At 41.6% G+C, this 15,192-nt stretch overlaps 1 protein-coding gene across 2 annotated transcripts in view; it reads right to left on the bottom strand.

Annotated features, from left to right (window-relative positions):
• The window catches only part of CRYL1 (crystallin lambda 1), a 108,634-nt gene that overhangs the window by 81,762 nt on the left and 11,680 nt on the right, over positions 1-15,192 (bottom strand). For both annotated transcript variants that reach the window (XM_081046280.1, XM_081046281.1), the window contains exon 3: positions 1,981-2,107. In XM_081046280.1, coding sequence (XP_080902406.1) covers positions 1,981-2,107 — 127 coding nt within the window. The remainder of the gene's footprint in view (positions 1-1,980; positions 2,108-15,192) is intronic.

Raw genomic sequence — 15,192 nt, 5'->3', positions numbered from 1 at the left:
CAGCACCTACACGCATAGAACGTACATTGTCCCATATCATTTGTTTACTATCCAAATTGTACATAAATGGCCACACTATAAAATAATTTATTTTATAAACTTAGTAAGCATGTTCTCTGTGCCAAGTACTGTGCTGAGCACTTTACACGCACTGGAAGTTAGAATTTATCCCAGAAATTGTCCCATAGAAAGACTAGTCTTATACTCAAGTCATTATAAGGTTCTCACATTGTGGAGCGTTCTCCATTTTTTTGAAAAATAATTTGCTGTTTGAGGAAGAAACATTAGCCTCAATTGATTCAATCATGCTAGTATAGAAACCGTCTGATGGAATCTTTTTTAAAAAATGGGACCAAGAGACAAAAAAATGTTAACATGGACATAATAATGATTCCTGGGGCATGATTTTACAATGCTACTGCTGGAAAATTTGTAAGTAAGCTTTATAAATATCTCTTAAAAGAAAAAGTAACAACAAATTGTTATGTTGTGAAACCACAAACCATAAGTACACAACTGCAGGGAGAAAAAAATACCTAAAGATCTGAGAATTCGTAATTGAGGCTGGAGGTAAAACTTCTAATGCCATCATCATATATGGATTTAAAACAAACTCTGCAGCAACCATCTCAGAGGATAGCAAAGATGTGCTCTGGAAAACTGCTTAGAAAAGAGACTCAAAAAGCCACTCTAATGAGCACAAACACAGATGCCTGTTAAGAGTTTGAACAAAAATGTCTGTGTGAAACATGAAAAGCAAAAATATTACAGTAATATGTTACATATTCGTATTTCAGATCGCATGTCATTATAACATTTCATTTCTATCAAGTAGATATCATATATCAAATGGACCCCAAAAAGGAATGTTTTTGATATTCTTATTGGAAAAACAGGGCTTTGCCTTACGTTAGGGTCCCCTTAGATGTGAGCATAGCCGGTGGGTGGGGTATCATGCCCATTTCACAGATGAGGAAGTGCAGCTCAGACATTGAAAAACTTGTGAAATTCAGACAGCCGCTCAGTGCAAAGCACTCGACAGGGTCCGTATTAGCCACCACCGCCTCTCCACGCCGGAGGCTCCTGCGTCTTCACGGATGTCAGGAGCAACATCTAAACTGTTTCGTCGGCCAACGGGCTCAGCAGAGGAAGCATATACTTCCTTAAACACCACGCATGTGGGACCAGGCTGGAAAGCTTTCTGCCCTCCACAGCCCCTTTCCGTAAGGGTTGAAATAGGTGGCCTGCGAAAGCTAATTAAAGAAGCCCTTTCGACCCCTTAGAAGATGCCTCAATTTTATACAATCTTCACCACATAAGATAGAAATGAAAATACTAGAAAGAGAGCAGTTCCCTAGAAAACCAGTTCCCTTCATGTGCTGACTGAGGCACATTTGTTACCGTAAATGAACGCCAGCCTAGGTTTCCTATATTTGGCCAGAATCTCTAAGCAGCAGCCACCATAACACACGCACACGACGAGTTCTCAGTCTTCCTGGTTTGCGCCCAGATTCTCAGCTAGAATAGCCTCACAGTAACCAAAAGAGATGTGCAACACGGAACAAACGGGAATGTGCAAGCGTCAGGACACAAAACGTTGGCAGGGGGTGGGGGTTATGAGGAAGGAGGGAGGCTCCTTTTTGTTTTAGGTAAATTTACTTAAACCTTGTGGTATAAATTAAACAAATTTATACTATAAATCTTTTTTGGTGATTTACTTAAGCATTTACTCAATTACATATGAGAACAAGAATACAATCTCTCATTCAATAGGAAGATGAAACAAAAGTGTAGATGTCCAGAAAATCTATTTTTGCTCAAAATCCTACCACCTCTGAAAGATAGTATCACAGTGGTTTGAAGAGAGCCCATATAGATGTACACACGTTTTAACTGCCTGCTATCCCCTCTGTCCTGCCACAGAGGTCGAAGACCCTCTCTTCCAGCCTTTACAGACTCCAGCTGGCACCCTTAACTCACCTGAATGTGCATGGCGCCCTCTATTGCTTCCTGAATGTTCGAACAACCAGTGATGAGTGACAGCTGCTGTTCAGCACTCAAAGTGCCTTTCAGAGCACCCAACTGCTCCAGCAACTTTATCTCTTTTCTAGAAAGAAGAAAAGTGTGATCACTGTGAGTATTCAAAAACAAACTTTAAAAAAAAAGGTTAACATCACTTAGTATCGGTAGGGAAATGCCCATCAAAACTACAATGATATGCCACTTTCACACCCATTAATGGCTACTGTCAAAAGAACAGAAAATGACAAGCATGGTGGGGATGTGAAGACCTGGAAGCCTGCACACCGCTGGGATGAGGGTAAAAGGTGCAGTCACTGTGGCAAACAGTCTGGTAGTTTCTCCAAAAGTTAAAAATACAACTATATCTGACCCAGCAACTCTACTTCTGAGGACAGACCCAAAATAACTGACAGCAGAGACTCAGATAGTTGTACCCTCATGTTCTGTGCAGCACTGTTCACAACAGTCAAAAGATAGAAACAACCCAAAGATCCATGGATGGATGATGGATAAACAAAAGTCCATCCATACAGTGGATGTCATTCAGCCTTAAGAGGGTAGGAATCCTGACACACCCTACGTCATCCGTGAACCCTGAGGACATTATGCTCAGTGAAATACGTCAGTCACAGGACAAGCGCTGTGTGATCCCACTTGTATGAGGCCCTGGAGGGGAATTATTGTCTAATGGGCCCAGAATTTCAGTTTCATAAAATGAAAAGAATTATGGAGATGGATGGTTGTACAACAATGTAAACGTACTTAACATCACCAAACTGTGCATTTGTATTTATTACAATAGTAAATTTTATGTGCATTTTACAATTTAAAAAATTTTTTGAAAGATGAAACAAGGCCCATGGGACATAAAACTAGAAAGCAGTACTTCTTCATCCTCACCCTTCAGTCAATCCCTGGGGAGAGGTTGAAAGAAGGTATCTTCTAATCAGGATGAGCCGGATTCCCGGTGTGACCTGTACAGTCACACGGGGTTCCAAGCTCGGAGGGCCCTGTGCTGGGTTTAACGCTCTGCTGTCATTAAAATTCTTAATGAATATTGAGCAAAAGATCCCACATTTTCATTTGCATTCGGCCTCACCAATTAAGTAGTCAGTCCTGCTGAAAATTCATGACAAATAACAAAGCCAAGTGTATATATAAACACACACAGTTGCCTACACAGCAACTATCATGCTTTCCAAAAAGTTCTGTGGATTTTTTGCCAGTGAGTCAAATAATTTTTACATCCTTTCTCATCACGGTTTTTATCGTTAAGCTGCCAAAGTCCTTCAGCCCAAGAATACATCGCTTCAATTCCCCAAGTAGTGTCTTCAGATCAAACTTCAGATCAGTCCACTATGCCCATGATACCTGGTCTCTCACCTGTTTTGTCATTTTCGGTTGTGAGTTGAACTTTTATCTGTGGGAATTCTTTGAGCCTTGGGTTTGGGGTCCATTAGTCTGGGGACAATATGCATTTTGCTTCTAACAGGCACTTGGAGACACCAGTAACCAAGTGGCCAATCTGAACTCTTGGCTTGGAGCTTTTAAGGCCACGCATGTAGGATGAATTTGGGCTTCAAAACTCTAAGAGGACTGGTTTCTCCCCCCAACCCAGACTCAAGGCGAAGCTAGACAGGCCTCAACGTATGGGTGAGTTATATTTTTCCTAGTTCTCCATTTCACCACCAATGCAGACTTTGGAGTCCCAGCTTCATTCAGTGATGTCCCCTTTGATCTGCCATCTTGCACACACTAAGGCTTGTTGTTAGGACCAAAGCTCTAGGTTACCAACGCTGGCAAATCCTCCTAGAGCAGTTGTACATTTCACGTGTCTCTTGGGATCATGCTCCCATCCATGCTCCCAGATTGGTCTCTGAGAATTTACATTATTTTCTTGCCAGTGCACCTATGCATTATAAAGAACCTCTGAACTATACATTTATTTACTCAATATTTTTACGTATTTGAAGTAGGAAGGATTTTTCAGGATACTTACTTTGCCATATTGCCAGAAACTAAACTCTAGACTGTTTCTTTGAAGTCTAACATTCCGAGATACTACGGGTATTTTATATTTCATGAGAAAAGGGAAATATTCACTGTCTTCATTTTTGTAATGATTATAAGTTATTCAATGTGAATATGAGCTCTACGATACAAATAAATTTGTAATGCACAATTATTAAGTGATTACATTATGGTTCTTGTTCATATGTACAGGAAAAAAAATTACAGACTTTAGGGTTATTACCACTAAGGCCTAGTCTTTTGTTTCCCAGTTTTGCCCATTTGGAAAAAAGATATATAAATAATACTTGAATCCACTAACACTTAGCCTTAAAAATAAATGAGAGATATTTAAATGAAATGCATCAAAACACAAAGAATCTTTGTTTTTTTACTTAGTCTAGCTTGTTCCCTCTGGTGATACAGAAATTAAGGCCCAAATTGTTTAGACTCGCCCACGGACATAAAGCTGTAGGAAGCAGGATGGGACCAAAACCATCTTCGGACTCTCCTTAACCCATTGAATAGGAACTGCTTCCTCTTCCTGACTCTTCCTATGAAAACACCATGGCTCTCTTATTTAAAAAACAAAATATATTCAGAGGACTACTTGGTACAATTTATTGGCTTAAAACCTGGAGATTCAAGGCATCCAATATACTGAAGAGAACAGAGAGGAACAGAGCGTGTATTTCCTCCCTCACAAATGCTGCTGACACCTGAGTCCCAACTCCCTGTGCTTGAACTCAGACTGCAGGGCTCCCGTGTTCCCTTCGGGGAGCCCCAGTGCACGAGCAAACCCTCCATCTCCTTTCAGGGTTTCATTACCAGCAGGTATGTCAGGCTGGGTCCCACAGCAGCCCATCCTGTGGCTTCGGACTGCATGTGAGGTGGGAGACTGAACCGGAGACCGCTTTGCACACAAGGACCTACAACCTGGCTCCCGAGGGCAGCCCAGTGGGAGCCTGTGCTAATGGCACCTGGCCAACCAGTCAGCTCATCCCTCTTGGACAGTTTGAAATGAAGACACAGAAAGTGGACCGGTCAAGGGCAGGACGAAGAAGAGATGGACAGCCAGTGGCAGAGTCCACAGTGGTGGACCTTAGAAAGGCAGGGCCTCAGACAAGGACCTGCTATGACACAAGCGAGTTACCAGAGCTGCTGTCTGACCATCAGAGGCTCGGGTGTCCCCTGACCAATGTCCTGCTTCTGCGACAGAGATGGCTTCCTGGACTCTTTCCTCCCTCATCTCACACTCAGTCCCCAACGACGGGTTTAATCTGAGTACCTCCACCCTTGACCACCTGACAGGGCCTACCATCTACTTTGCTCGGAGAGTCGATGGACCTGTGGGCTGAAGGAAATTACAATACATCTAAACGGCTTGGTTTTGCACAACATGATTTATATAAATTAGACCTGCAGCCACGGCTAAGGCTGGGAGTCAGTGAGACTGGTTAAGAGTGAACTACATTGCCCATAAAAATAACCAGAATAAAAATGCTCAAATCTCTGCAGAGTTGTTTGTAGCGACCAAACAAAAGAAATCACTTCAGTTCAATTGATAAATATTTGCTACCACAGAGGAATAAGTAAGAAATTTAATAGAGTGCCCCTGTTCCTTTTCTAGAACTATTTTCTTGTAAAATAAAAAAATGGAGAAAGAATAAACATCCCCATATTTCTACCATCAAGAATTAACAACCAATCATAACATATTTGCTTCTGGTCATTTTTATTTTAATTTTTTTAAAAAAAGTTCCTTTAGCCACCAACATCACACAACTATTTTCTGCTGAACTCAGACAGGGTTTTTAATGCCCAAACCAATGACTTGGTTATTGGCAAACCATAATAATGATTAACCATTTGTCTTGAGGAGCTAATGTGCTCAGACATACCTGCTTTAAGTTTTAGTAGGTCAAGGCAAAATTTTGGACTTTCTTCCAAAAGTCCTGAGTCACACGAGGTCAAATAAATGGGAGTACAGGGAGCCTCTTGTTCCTTAGATGACCTACTGTTTGAGACTTTCCCAGGGACGTCCCTCTACAGCCAGCAAGGAGGAGGCCACATGGGGACAGAGAGCAGTACTGAACAGCCACAACCAATGATTCTTGCAAGCTAGACTGAAGTGAAGAATCTACAAAAGCAATTTGGCCTCAAGACCCTTTCCCGAGGGCAGGTCACAGGCAGAGGGACCACCATGGCCAGGAGCCAGATGGGCGGCTGCACACAGAGGCCCTGCTGTGAGGTATCCCGAGGGAAACACAGAACAAACCCACAGGCCACAAATCAAACCCAGACACTTGGCAATGCTTTGTTCCAGTTACCTCGTTCCAATATTTTTCATGGAGTATTTTGCAGGAACTTCTGCCTCAAGCTTTGCAGAAGATGTACATGAACACGTGGAAAACACAGGACTCTCAACCACCTTTCCGCACGCCCACGCAAGCCGCAAAGCTGCAGCCCCCGCCTTCTGACAGTGAAGAACCCTCTAGTTGAAAGCCCTGTGGTAAGTGGCTGCAGCACACCAGTCCTACCTCTAGAGGTCAGCTGAGCACTAGGATGCAAAATAGTACCTGCAGATTGCTATTTCAAGTTTTATTTCAAGTTAGAGAAAAGGAAGTGTTAACAATTATCAGTGTAGGGTAGGATATGGGTAGTGTTTTTATATTTCTGTTTTTGAAATCTTATTCAAAAGGAGCATTGATTAATTTAAAAAGATACAGACTACAGAGAAAGGGGAACCCTGGCATTATTGGTGGGGCTGTAAATGATGTAGGTGCTGTGGAAAACGGTATGCCACTTCTTCAAAAAAATAGAAATGGAATCACCATATAACCCAGCAACCCTACTTCTGAGTGTATATCCAAAAAATGAAAGCAGGGACTTGAACAGATATTTCTATATCCATATTCACAGCAGCAGTATTCACAATTGCCAAAAGGCAGAAGCAACTCAAATGTCCATCAATGGATGAATGGATAAACGAAATGTGGTATAAACATAAACAATAAAATACATTCAGCCTTAAAAATGAAGGAAGCTCTGACACCTGCTGGAAGATGGATGGACCTTCAGGTCATTATGCTACGTGAAATAAGCCAGACACAAAAATAATACAAAAACTGTGTGATTCCACTTGTATGGAATACTTAGAATCAGACTCACAGAGAGAGAAAGTGGAATAGGGGTTGCTGGGGGCTTGGGGGAAGGGCATAAAGGGTTGGCGTTTGATGGTACAGAGTTTCAGTTTGGGAAGATGGGAAGTTCTGGAGATGACGTTGGTGATAGCCGCAAAACAGTGTGAGTGTACTTAATGTTGCTGAACTGTACACTTAAGGAAGGTAAATTTTATGTTATGTGTTTTTTACAATTAAAAAGGAAAAAGACAATATATTTACTTTATTAAAGGAGTGGTTGCTTTAACGAACATTAAATTTTATTTAAACTTGAATCTTCTAGAAGGTAAATGAGGAGAGAAGTCAAGCAAAATCAAAACTCCTTATGAACTGGAATTCAGAAATAAATTGATTTAGGGACCACCTTATAGATTTTGTAAAATGAGTTAGAAAATCGCCTTAGCTCATTATCATTCCATTTAACTCATGTAATAATGTAGGCTTTGAACTTCTAATTACATGTGGTGGATAAAACACATATTTACCTCCGCTTCCTCCAGAAACCTCAATAAAGCCGCACTAAAGGAATCATCTTAACTAGACTTATTATGGTGATCATCTCACAATATATACAAATATGGAATCATTATATTGTACACCTGAAACTAGTATGTCATATGTCAATAATACTTAAATAAAAAATTAAAAATATAGGCACACAAGGTGAAATATTTTCTGGAAGGTGGAAAAGCGGTAACGTAAATGACTAAGTAGAGTGGAAAAAGCTCAGATTAACATATCAGGAAAGGAAAATGCCAGGGAGAAGCAGGGCAAAGTGTCTCCCAATGGACCTGGCAAAGGTCAGAATCTGCAGACACCAGACATGACACTGTGTGAGTGACATGACATGGCGTAGGACAGGAAGAGCAGGAAGCCATGAATCTCTCCATCCCCACTCTGACAGAAATCTAACCAGCACACACCAGACACAGGTGAGGGCATGACGCACTGTCTGAGACAGGGTCAAGATCAAGTTCCACACTGAATGGTGAGAACACACACACACCTCCAGGCACTTTCCTTAGATGAGGGACAATAATGTTGGACGGAGATTGGCAGGTTCTTTGACATTGAGGCGTCAAGGAGAAGAGACACAAGTACTGATACTCGGAGATAGTGAGAAAGCTAGACCCCGGCCAACCACTGAAAGATGCCCAGCAGCTGTTTGCCTGGGCCATGCAGCAGGTCCCAAGGAGTGCCTCCTTCTTAAGTATAATACAGCATTACCTGTCACCAGACAGCCTCTAACATTAGAGGGAGACCAAAACAAAATGTATAGAAACATAGTATCAACCTGTGAGGACACCAAAGCGATGCCAGGAGTGAAAGAAAGTCAGAAACTGTGGTATCCTCTCAAAAACTGGACCAGGTGTTACATCCAGGACTCAGTGATAAGACAGAGGAAGAAAGAGACAGAGAGAACGAAACTGGAAATGAAATACATGGTGGTTAAAAATTGAAGTTTTAATGAAAGGGATGGAGGGTAAATCTGGAAGTCTGAGGAAGAATGGCAAGACAAAGAGATGGCCAATAGGAAAGAGCACATAAGAAAATTAAAGGACTTTTCTACGTGTTCCAGTATCTGACTAGTAGGAGTTCTAGAAAGAGCTGTTGGGGAAGAAAGGTAACTGGAATAAAGCCATCGTTAGAACTGTCCTAATGACAGCCAAGTGACAGCATGATCTGTGAACACACAGTTAAGTCAAGTTGAACAACCCTGCTGAACCTTTGGCCCAGGAGAGGACAGAGGAAAAGGGGTAGGGAGGAAATTAGCTAAGAAATAATACAAAAATATTTCCCAAACAGAGGAATATATTTCTGGAACAGGTATCAAGTCTAAGTGTAGGGGACTGGGACAGGAACTGCGGGTCTAGGCTACAAATCTGGCGGTAACAGCTGTCTGTGTGTGTGTATTGCTTCAATGAGAATTTGTGAAATATAAGAACTAGGCCCTTAGCTATTTCAGAGCAGCTTTAATATGCAATCGATAATTTTAATAAAAGTGAACTGGCATTTTAACATGCTTAACCATAGAGCTGGGAGGACTATGGGTGGAGCTGGGCCCCCTTGTTGACTCTCTGGTCCTGATTTTCTGTTGGACTTTGTGGTAACTACCAGGGGAGGGATGAGGATATATAGAATAGCTATCTTGGAACCAGTGGCATTATTTTTCCTTCTTCACATGGTTAGCCAGTTGGAGCCCGGGTTAGAGGTATGTGTTCCTGCACTGCAGTGGTGGTTTGTGTTTCTTTTTCCTTTTCCAGAATAAAAAGGTTTTCTTGTGGGTTTATCTGGAGAGTTATTTTTTGCCGGTCGACAATTTCATGTGACCTCTTCCCTTCCAGCCCTTGGCAGAGCAGTGCTCGGGGCCCCCATGTGCTCCCCACTTCAGCAGGGACCAGTTAGGAGAACAGGAGGCCAGGATCTCTTCTGGGCGGAGTGCCCCGTATGTCACCTGCTGCACGGTGATGCTGCACTGTCCAGTTCCCTGACCTGGCTCTGTCATTGCTACCAAGGCCCAAGCATACGCCTCTGAGAGCCACAGGGCTTCGACCACACACGCCAGCTGCACACAGGACGGACTAAGTTCATGCTCCACAAAATCCGGAATTCAGTGCCTGCAATGAGAAAGGGCAGGACCGTCCACCAGCGCGGTGTGTCTCCTACCATGGAGCATTTTTTTTCTCATTTATTCATTGCACTTTTATCATTTTCAGTGTTTCTGAAGTGGGGAGGAAAAGGGGGACAGAGTACCAAACATTTGATTAAAAAGAGTAGCCCCCGACTATGTTTGTGTGACTTCAGTGTTGTTAAAATCTTGACTGCCTCCCACCAAAGACGTCTCCAGTTCCCCAAGGGCATGCCTCTTGTCTACCCCACTATTTACTTGGCGGAGCAAGGAGATACTCAGGGAGTGGAGGGCCTGTTTAGGTCTCATGCCCATCAACTTCACCATTGTTTTCACTGGAGAATCAGGCATTAGCCCACTTAATAGAAGTGCACTCTGACTCCTATCTGTCCTTGTCAGAAACAATGGGAGACAACCCACACCACTGCTGAGTCCACACCCTTCCCAGCAGGTAAGCCTCACAGCCCACCTTCACTGTTAGTGTGCCCACATGTACAGGCACACATGATATACCACGTACCGTTAAAATGGTCAACAGTCACTCTTCATCCGACCATCCAGATACAAAGGAATCTGATGGTACCTCAGTTGTTTAAATGTACAATTAGCATATGCAACTTTTACAAATCACATAAAGCAAAACTATTTCTGTCTGGGAAAGATAGATAAGTGAAATGAAGCAATCATTTGAGCTGTCCTAATGACAGCCAAATGACAGCATGATCTGTGAACTCATAGATAAGTCAGGTGGAATGACCCAGTTGAACCCTTGGCCCATGGGTGTGAACTTTTAGTAACAGACTTGTGGTCACTTCTGAACTTCAGTCCAGTTAGGGTTAGTAAACCACTTCCCTGCACCCTGCTTCCAGGAGCACTTGAATTAAACTTCTAACATCAGGTTCCTGCCGGAACAGTTACCATTGATCTGAGTCTTCTTTATTGTCCTTCAATAAAACTGAAAAAAAGTGTCTCCATGAATGTCTTACACATTTTTCTTATATTTATTCCTAGGTTGCGTACATTTGTTTGATAATTGTAGCAAATTTTCAATTGTGTTTTCTAACCACATATGTACAGAAATATGATTGATTTTTTTTCCCATCTGACATGTATTTTCCCCAGCCTTGCAATTTTACCAACAAAGTCTATGTTCAAATTTCACTAATGAGGTTTCCCAAGGTCAAGCTACCTTTCTATTATGAGATTTAAATATGTTAAGTTTTAAGTTACTCATTTTGCCACCCTGTTAGAAAAAGATTAGTCCTGGATGACAGCTTTTTTGTTTCATTTTTTTTTAATTCACTAAGATCTCTTGGCAGGGTATGAGTTGTGATAATAATTTCCTTACTCTTCTAATGTTTTAATGTTTTTTTAAAAAATCAACCTCACCCAGTTTAAGTTCACTTTTACAAGTTCAGAGTCAAGATGTACCATTTCTACTCATTTAAGATTAGTGTTTAATAGGTCTAACACACACAGCATCTTCATGCAGAGGTAATGAACTCCAACATTTTACTTCACATTACAGAATGTTCAGAAGAACGTGAATGTGGGAACTGAACCAAACTGGGAGGGTGGGACCCATGTCAGGAAAAGACTAAAAAATATGGCCAGCAGAACTGCCTGTTGAGACTCTAGAAGAGGTTCCCATGACTCAGTTAAAACAGTTACTAAGCTGGTGCCTATGAAGTTCCAGGATCTGGGGACAAGAAACTGCATGCGGCTATTTCTGTGCCCACAGGGCTCACACAGAGGTGACACAACATTTGCATACCGAGGGGCACTGAGAGTCCTCGTGAAGTTCACAGCCTATTGTGATGGATGAAGAGCACAAAGCAGGGTTCCATAAAAGGACACCCACTGGGCATAGCTGGTTTGACCCTCAGTCAATTCAACTCAATCAGGAAGATACATTGTTCATACTTCTTGACCAAAGGTTCTCCGTATAACTTATGCTGGACACGTGGTCGGGGACATTTTAATCTTGGGCCCTGAACACTACGTTCTATGGCCAATACACAGTGTTGACATGAGCCAACGTCACTGGTAACCTGCAGGTCGACAGCTGACTGACTGAAAGAAGCAACAACATTCTTTCCTGGCTGAAAAAATGTTGAAACTCAGAACTGATCTTATTGACCAAAATAATTACAAAAACAAGGTTTGGACTCAATCCTCTTAGCCTGGTCTCTCTGTATAGGAATGGCACATTTGAAAATCTTATGATTTAAGAAAGGAAAGCAGGTGAGTCACAAGACCAAAAACCTAGTGCTCTCCAGGAAGGCAACATGACACGGCTAAACCTGATTGTCCTGAAACTCTTTGCCCACAATAATTTGAGAAGAAAGAGGCAGTCGGTCACAAGGCGTTGTAAGATCCCTACTTCCGGCTAAAGAAGTACAACCAGTTCTGCATGCTTAAGTTAACCCAGCTTAAATGTGAGTGAGTTGTAAAACTTCAGTCACTGCTACTGAGGAAAGAGCTGTGAGGGCTCTTTTTAAGTCTGAGACACATAAGAATCCAGCATGTTTGCTTTCTCTACAATAAGGCTGCTAACAGTAATAAGTCATTTAGGATTTTTTGGTTCAACAGTCTTACAGGCTGATACCTAAAACTTCAATCAGGCACCATTAATATTCAGAAATATTAGCTTCTCATTTAGCAAAGTAGTAGCTTAACAGGAAAACCTTTAATGTGGCCTAAAAAATAAGAAAACCAAATCTTACCCACAATTTCCCCATGTACTCCCTGATGCCTGAAACAGCTTTAAAAGTGGCCAAAACCTTCAATGATACATCTAAAAAGTTAGGCCTAAAATACATATACCTCAAGAAATAGACCAAAGAACTTTTCAGTTAGGAATCTTAGTTTGCTCTTGGTAACAAGTGAGTTGGAATTGGCTTTTCAAAATAAAAGATGAAATGATAATAGAGCTGAAAAGTATAGCGTAGAAATCAGCACGCTATATACAGAGGATGCCAAAACCATGTATACACATTTTAAGAAAAGAAAAAACTGTATTAAAATTGTACTACTCAATATATGAGGTCAGAGCAGTTTGCAAACTCATCCTAGAAAAAGTGCTACACACCTCACTGCTGAATATCACTATGGTCACCTTTGAAATACTTCCCTTGGGAAGCTATGCACCGACACCAGCGCCTAGTCCACCCTTCAAAGCAATTTTAGAACTCTTTCTGGAATGGCCATCAGAGCTGTCATCCTATTACCATCGATGTCCTGAATGTCATCAAAATGTCTTCCTTTCAATATTTCCTTTATCTTCAGTTAAGAAAGAAGTCATTGGGGACCAGACCAGGTGAGTAGGGAGGGTGTTCCAATGCAGTTATATGTTTACTGGCTAAAAACTCCCTCACAGACAGTGCCGTGTGAGCTGGTGCATTGTCGTGATGCAAGAGCCAGGAATTGTTGGCGAAAAGTTCAGGTTGTCTAACTTTTTTACTCAGCCTTTTCAGCACTTCCAAATAGTAAACTTGGTTAACTGTTTGTCCAGTTGGTACAAATTCATAAAGAATAATCCCTCTGATATCAAAAAAGGTTAGCAACATCATTGCAACAAGTTCATGAACTTAAATTGTCAGACCTCGTATACCGATAACAAAAGATGAATATAAGTCACGTTTGACTTCTGCAATTATAAGAGGTACTCAAGGTGGTTACTATCAGTGTCCAGACACTTCTGATTACGGCGAACTACTGCTTGAGCAACACTGACCAAAGTGTCCATTTGTATTGCTGCATATGCCATTTCAATTTCTTCCCAAAGTACCATCAGTGTAGCCAGCTTTCTATGGTACACCACATCCTTTAAGGTCCCCCAAAGATAGAAGTCAAGGGGTGTTAAGTCAGAAGAACGTGGGGGAAACTCAACCGCACCTCTTCATCCTATCCATTGTCCTGGCAAATTCTCATCGACGTAAGCGCTCACATTTCGGTGCAAGTGCAGTGGGGCGCCATCTTGTTGGAAGTAAAATTGATCATTCCCAAAAACAACTTTTGGGCAAATGTCATACTACACATTGCCACAATAATTCAATTCAACTTCGAAAAGTAATACATAGATAACATCCCTTAAAATGTGTGTACATTTTTTTTTGGCACAAACATGCTCTGGTGCCCATTATGTGGCCTGTGAGATAGTTTTTACATGTTGAAACGGTTGAAAAAAAAATCAATAGAATAATAACACTTCCTGACGTGTGAAAATTATATGAAGTCCAAAGTTCTGTGTTAATCCATTAAATTCTTTTGCCATGCCCACGTGTCTACAGATTGTCTGTAGCTGCTTTCACTCCACAAGGAGTTGCTACAGAGACCTGAAAAGCCTGAAACATTTACCGCCTGGACTTTACAGAACAAGGCGGGCGGGCTCAGTGCGTGACTGAATCAGAGCTTCAGGGCGCTCCTCTTTCCATGCTGTGCTCTCCTCTAACACTGGGCCAGTTGTTGAGCTGGTACCTCTCAGCTCCAAACCCACCGACCAGAACAACTACCACCAGAAAAACCAATGAAAAAGCCCACGCCTGCTGAAAAGTCAGTATCGCCACCTGCGGGTATGAGGCCAGCATTACTATCAGCTACCATTTCCCAAACGGGGCTTGCTGTGCTCACACTTACACAAACCACTTAATGGGGGAATAAAGGGAAAAGATACTAAGTAGATGTAATTTTACTTATTAGATATACCATAATCCTTAAAGTTCTTTATAACTATATTCCCCTTATGGTTTTTTTATTATCAACAAATTACTTCCTGTGACACTGCCTCCCCTCCACAGTCAAAAATCCACATATAACTTTTGACTGCCCTAAAATTTAAATTTTCCCTAAGTCACCATCGGAGATTAGTTCCCCTGCAGATACCAAAGTCTTCAGATGCTCAAGTCCCCTATATAACGTGGCATAGATCAACGCAACGAAGTTAGCCCTTCGCATCCTCAGACTCACAACCGTGGATTGAAAACAGTACAGGTATTTACTGAAAAAATATGTAAGTGGACCCATGCAGTTCAAGCCCATGTTGGTCAGGGGTCAACTGTATTTTCTCCTGCATTACAATAGTAGAACATACGGCTTTTATCCGTTTTTACTGGAGCTTAAAGTATACTTAAAGACTTTTGAAGACTGACTTCCAACACTATCGTGGACCAGAATCTCTAAGGAGCCTGTTTATAAAATCACAGAATCCTGCATAAGGATAATGTTTATGTATCAGGGATTCACAAGTACAGCAAGTAAGAAAAGTTTTCAAGGCTCCACCTTTAATCAACAAAGGCAAAAATAGAAAAAGAACTCAAAGAAGATATACAAATGGCAAATAAGCATATG

The sequence above is a fragment of the Rhinolophus hipposideros genome (assembly GCF_964194185.1).
Source record: "Rhinolophus hipposideros genome assembly, chromosome: 4".
In the NCBI taxonomy this organism is placed as follows: domain Eukaryota; kingdom Metazoa; phylum Chordata; class Mammalia; order Chiroptera; family Rhinolophidae; genus Rhinolophus; species Rhinolophus hipposideros.
This window is presented reverse-complemented; position numbering and strand designations above follow the sequence as displayed.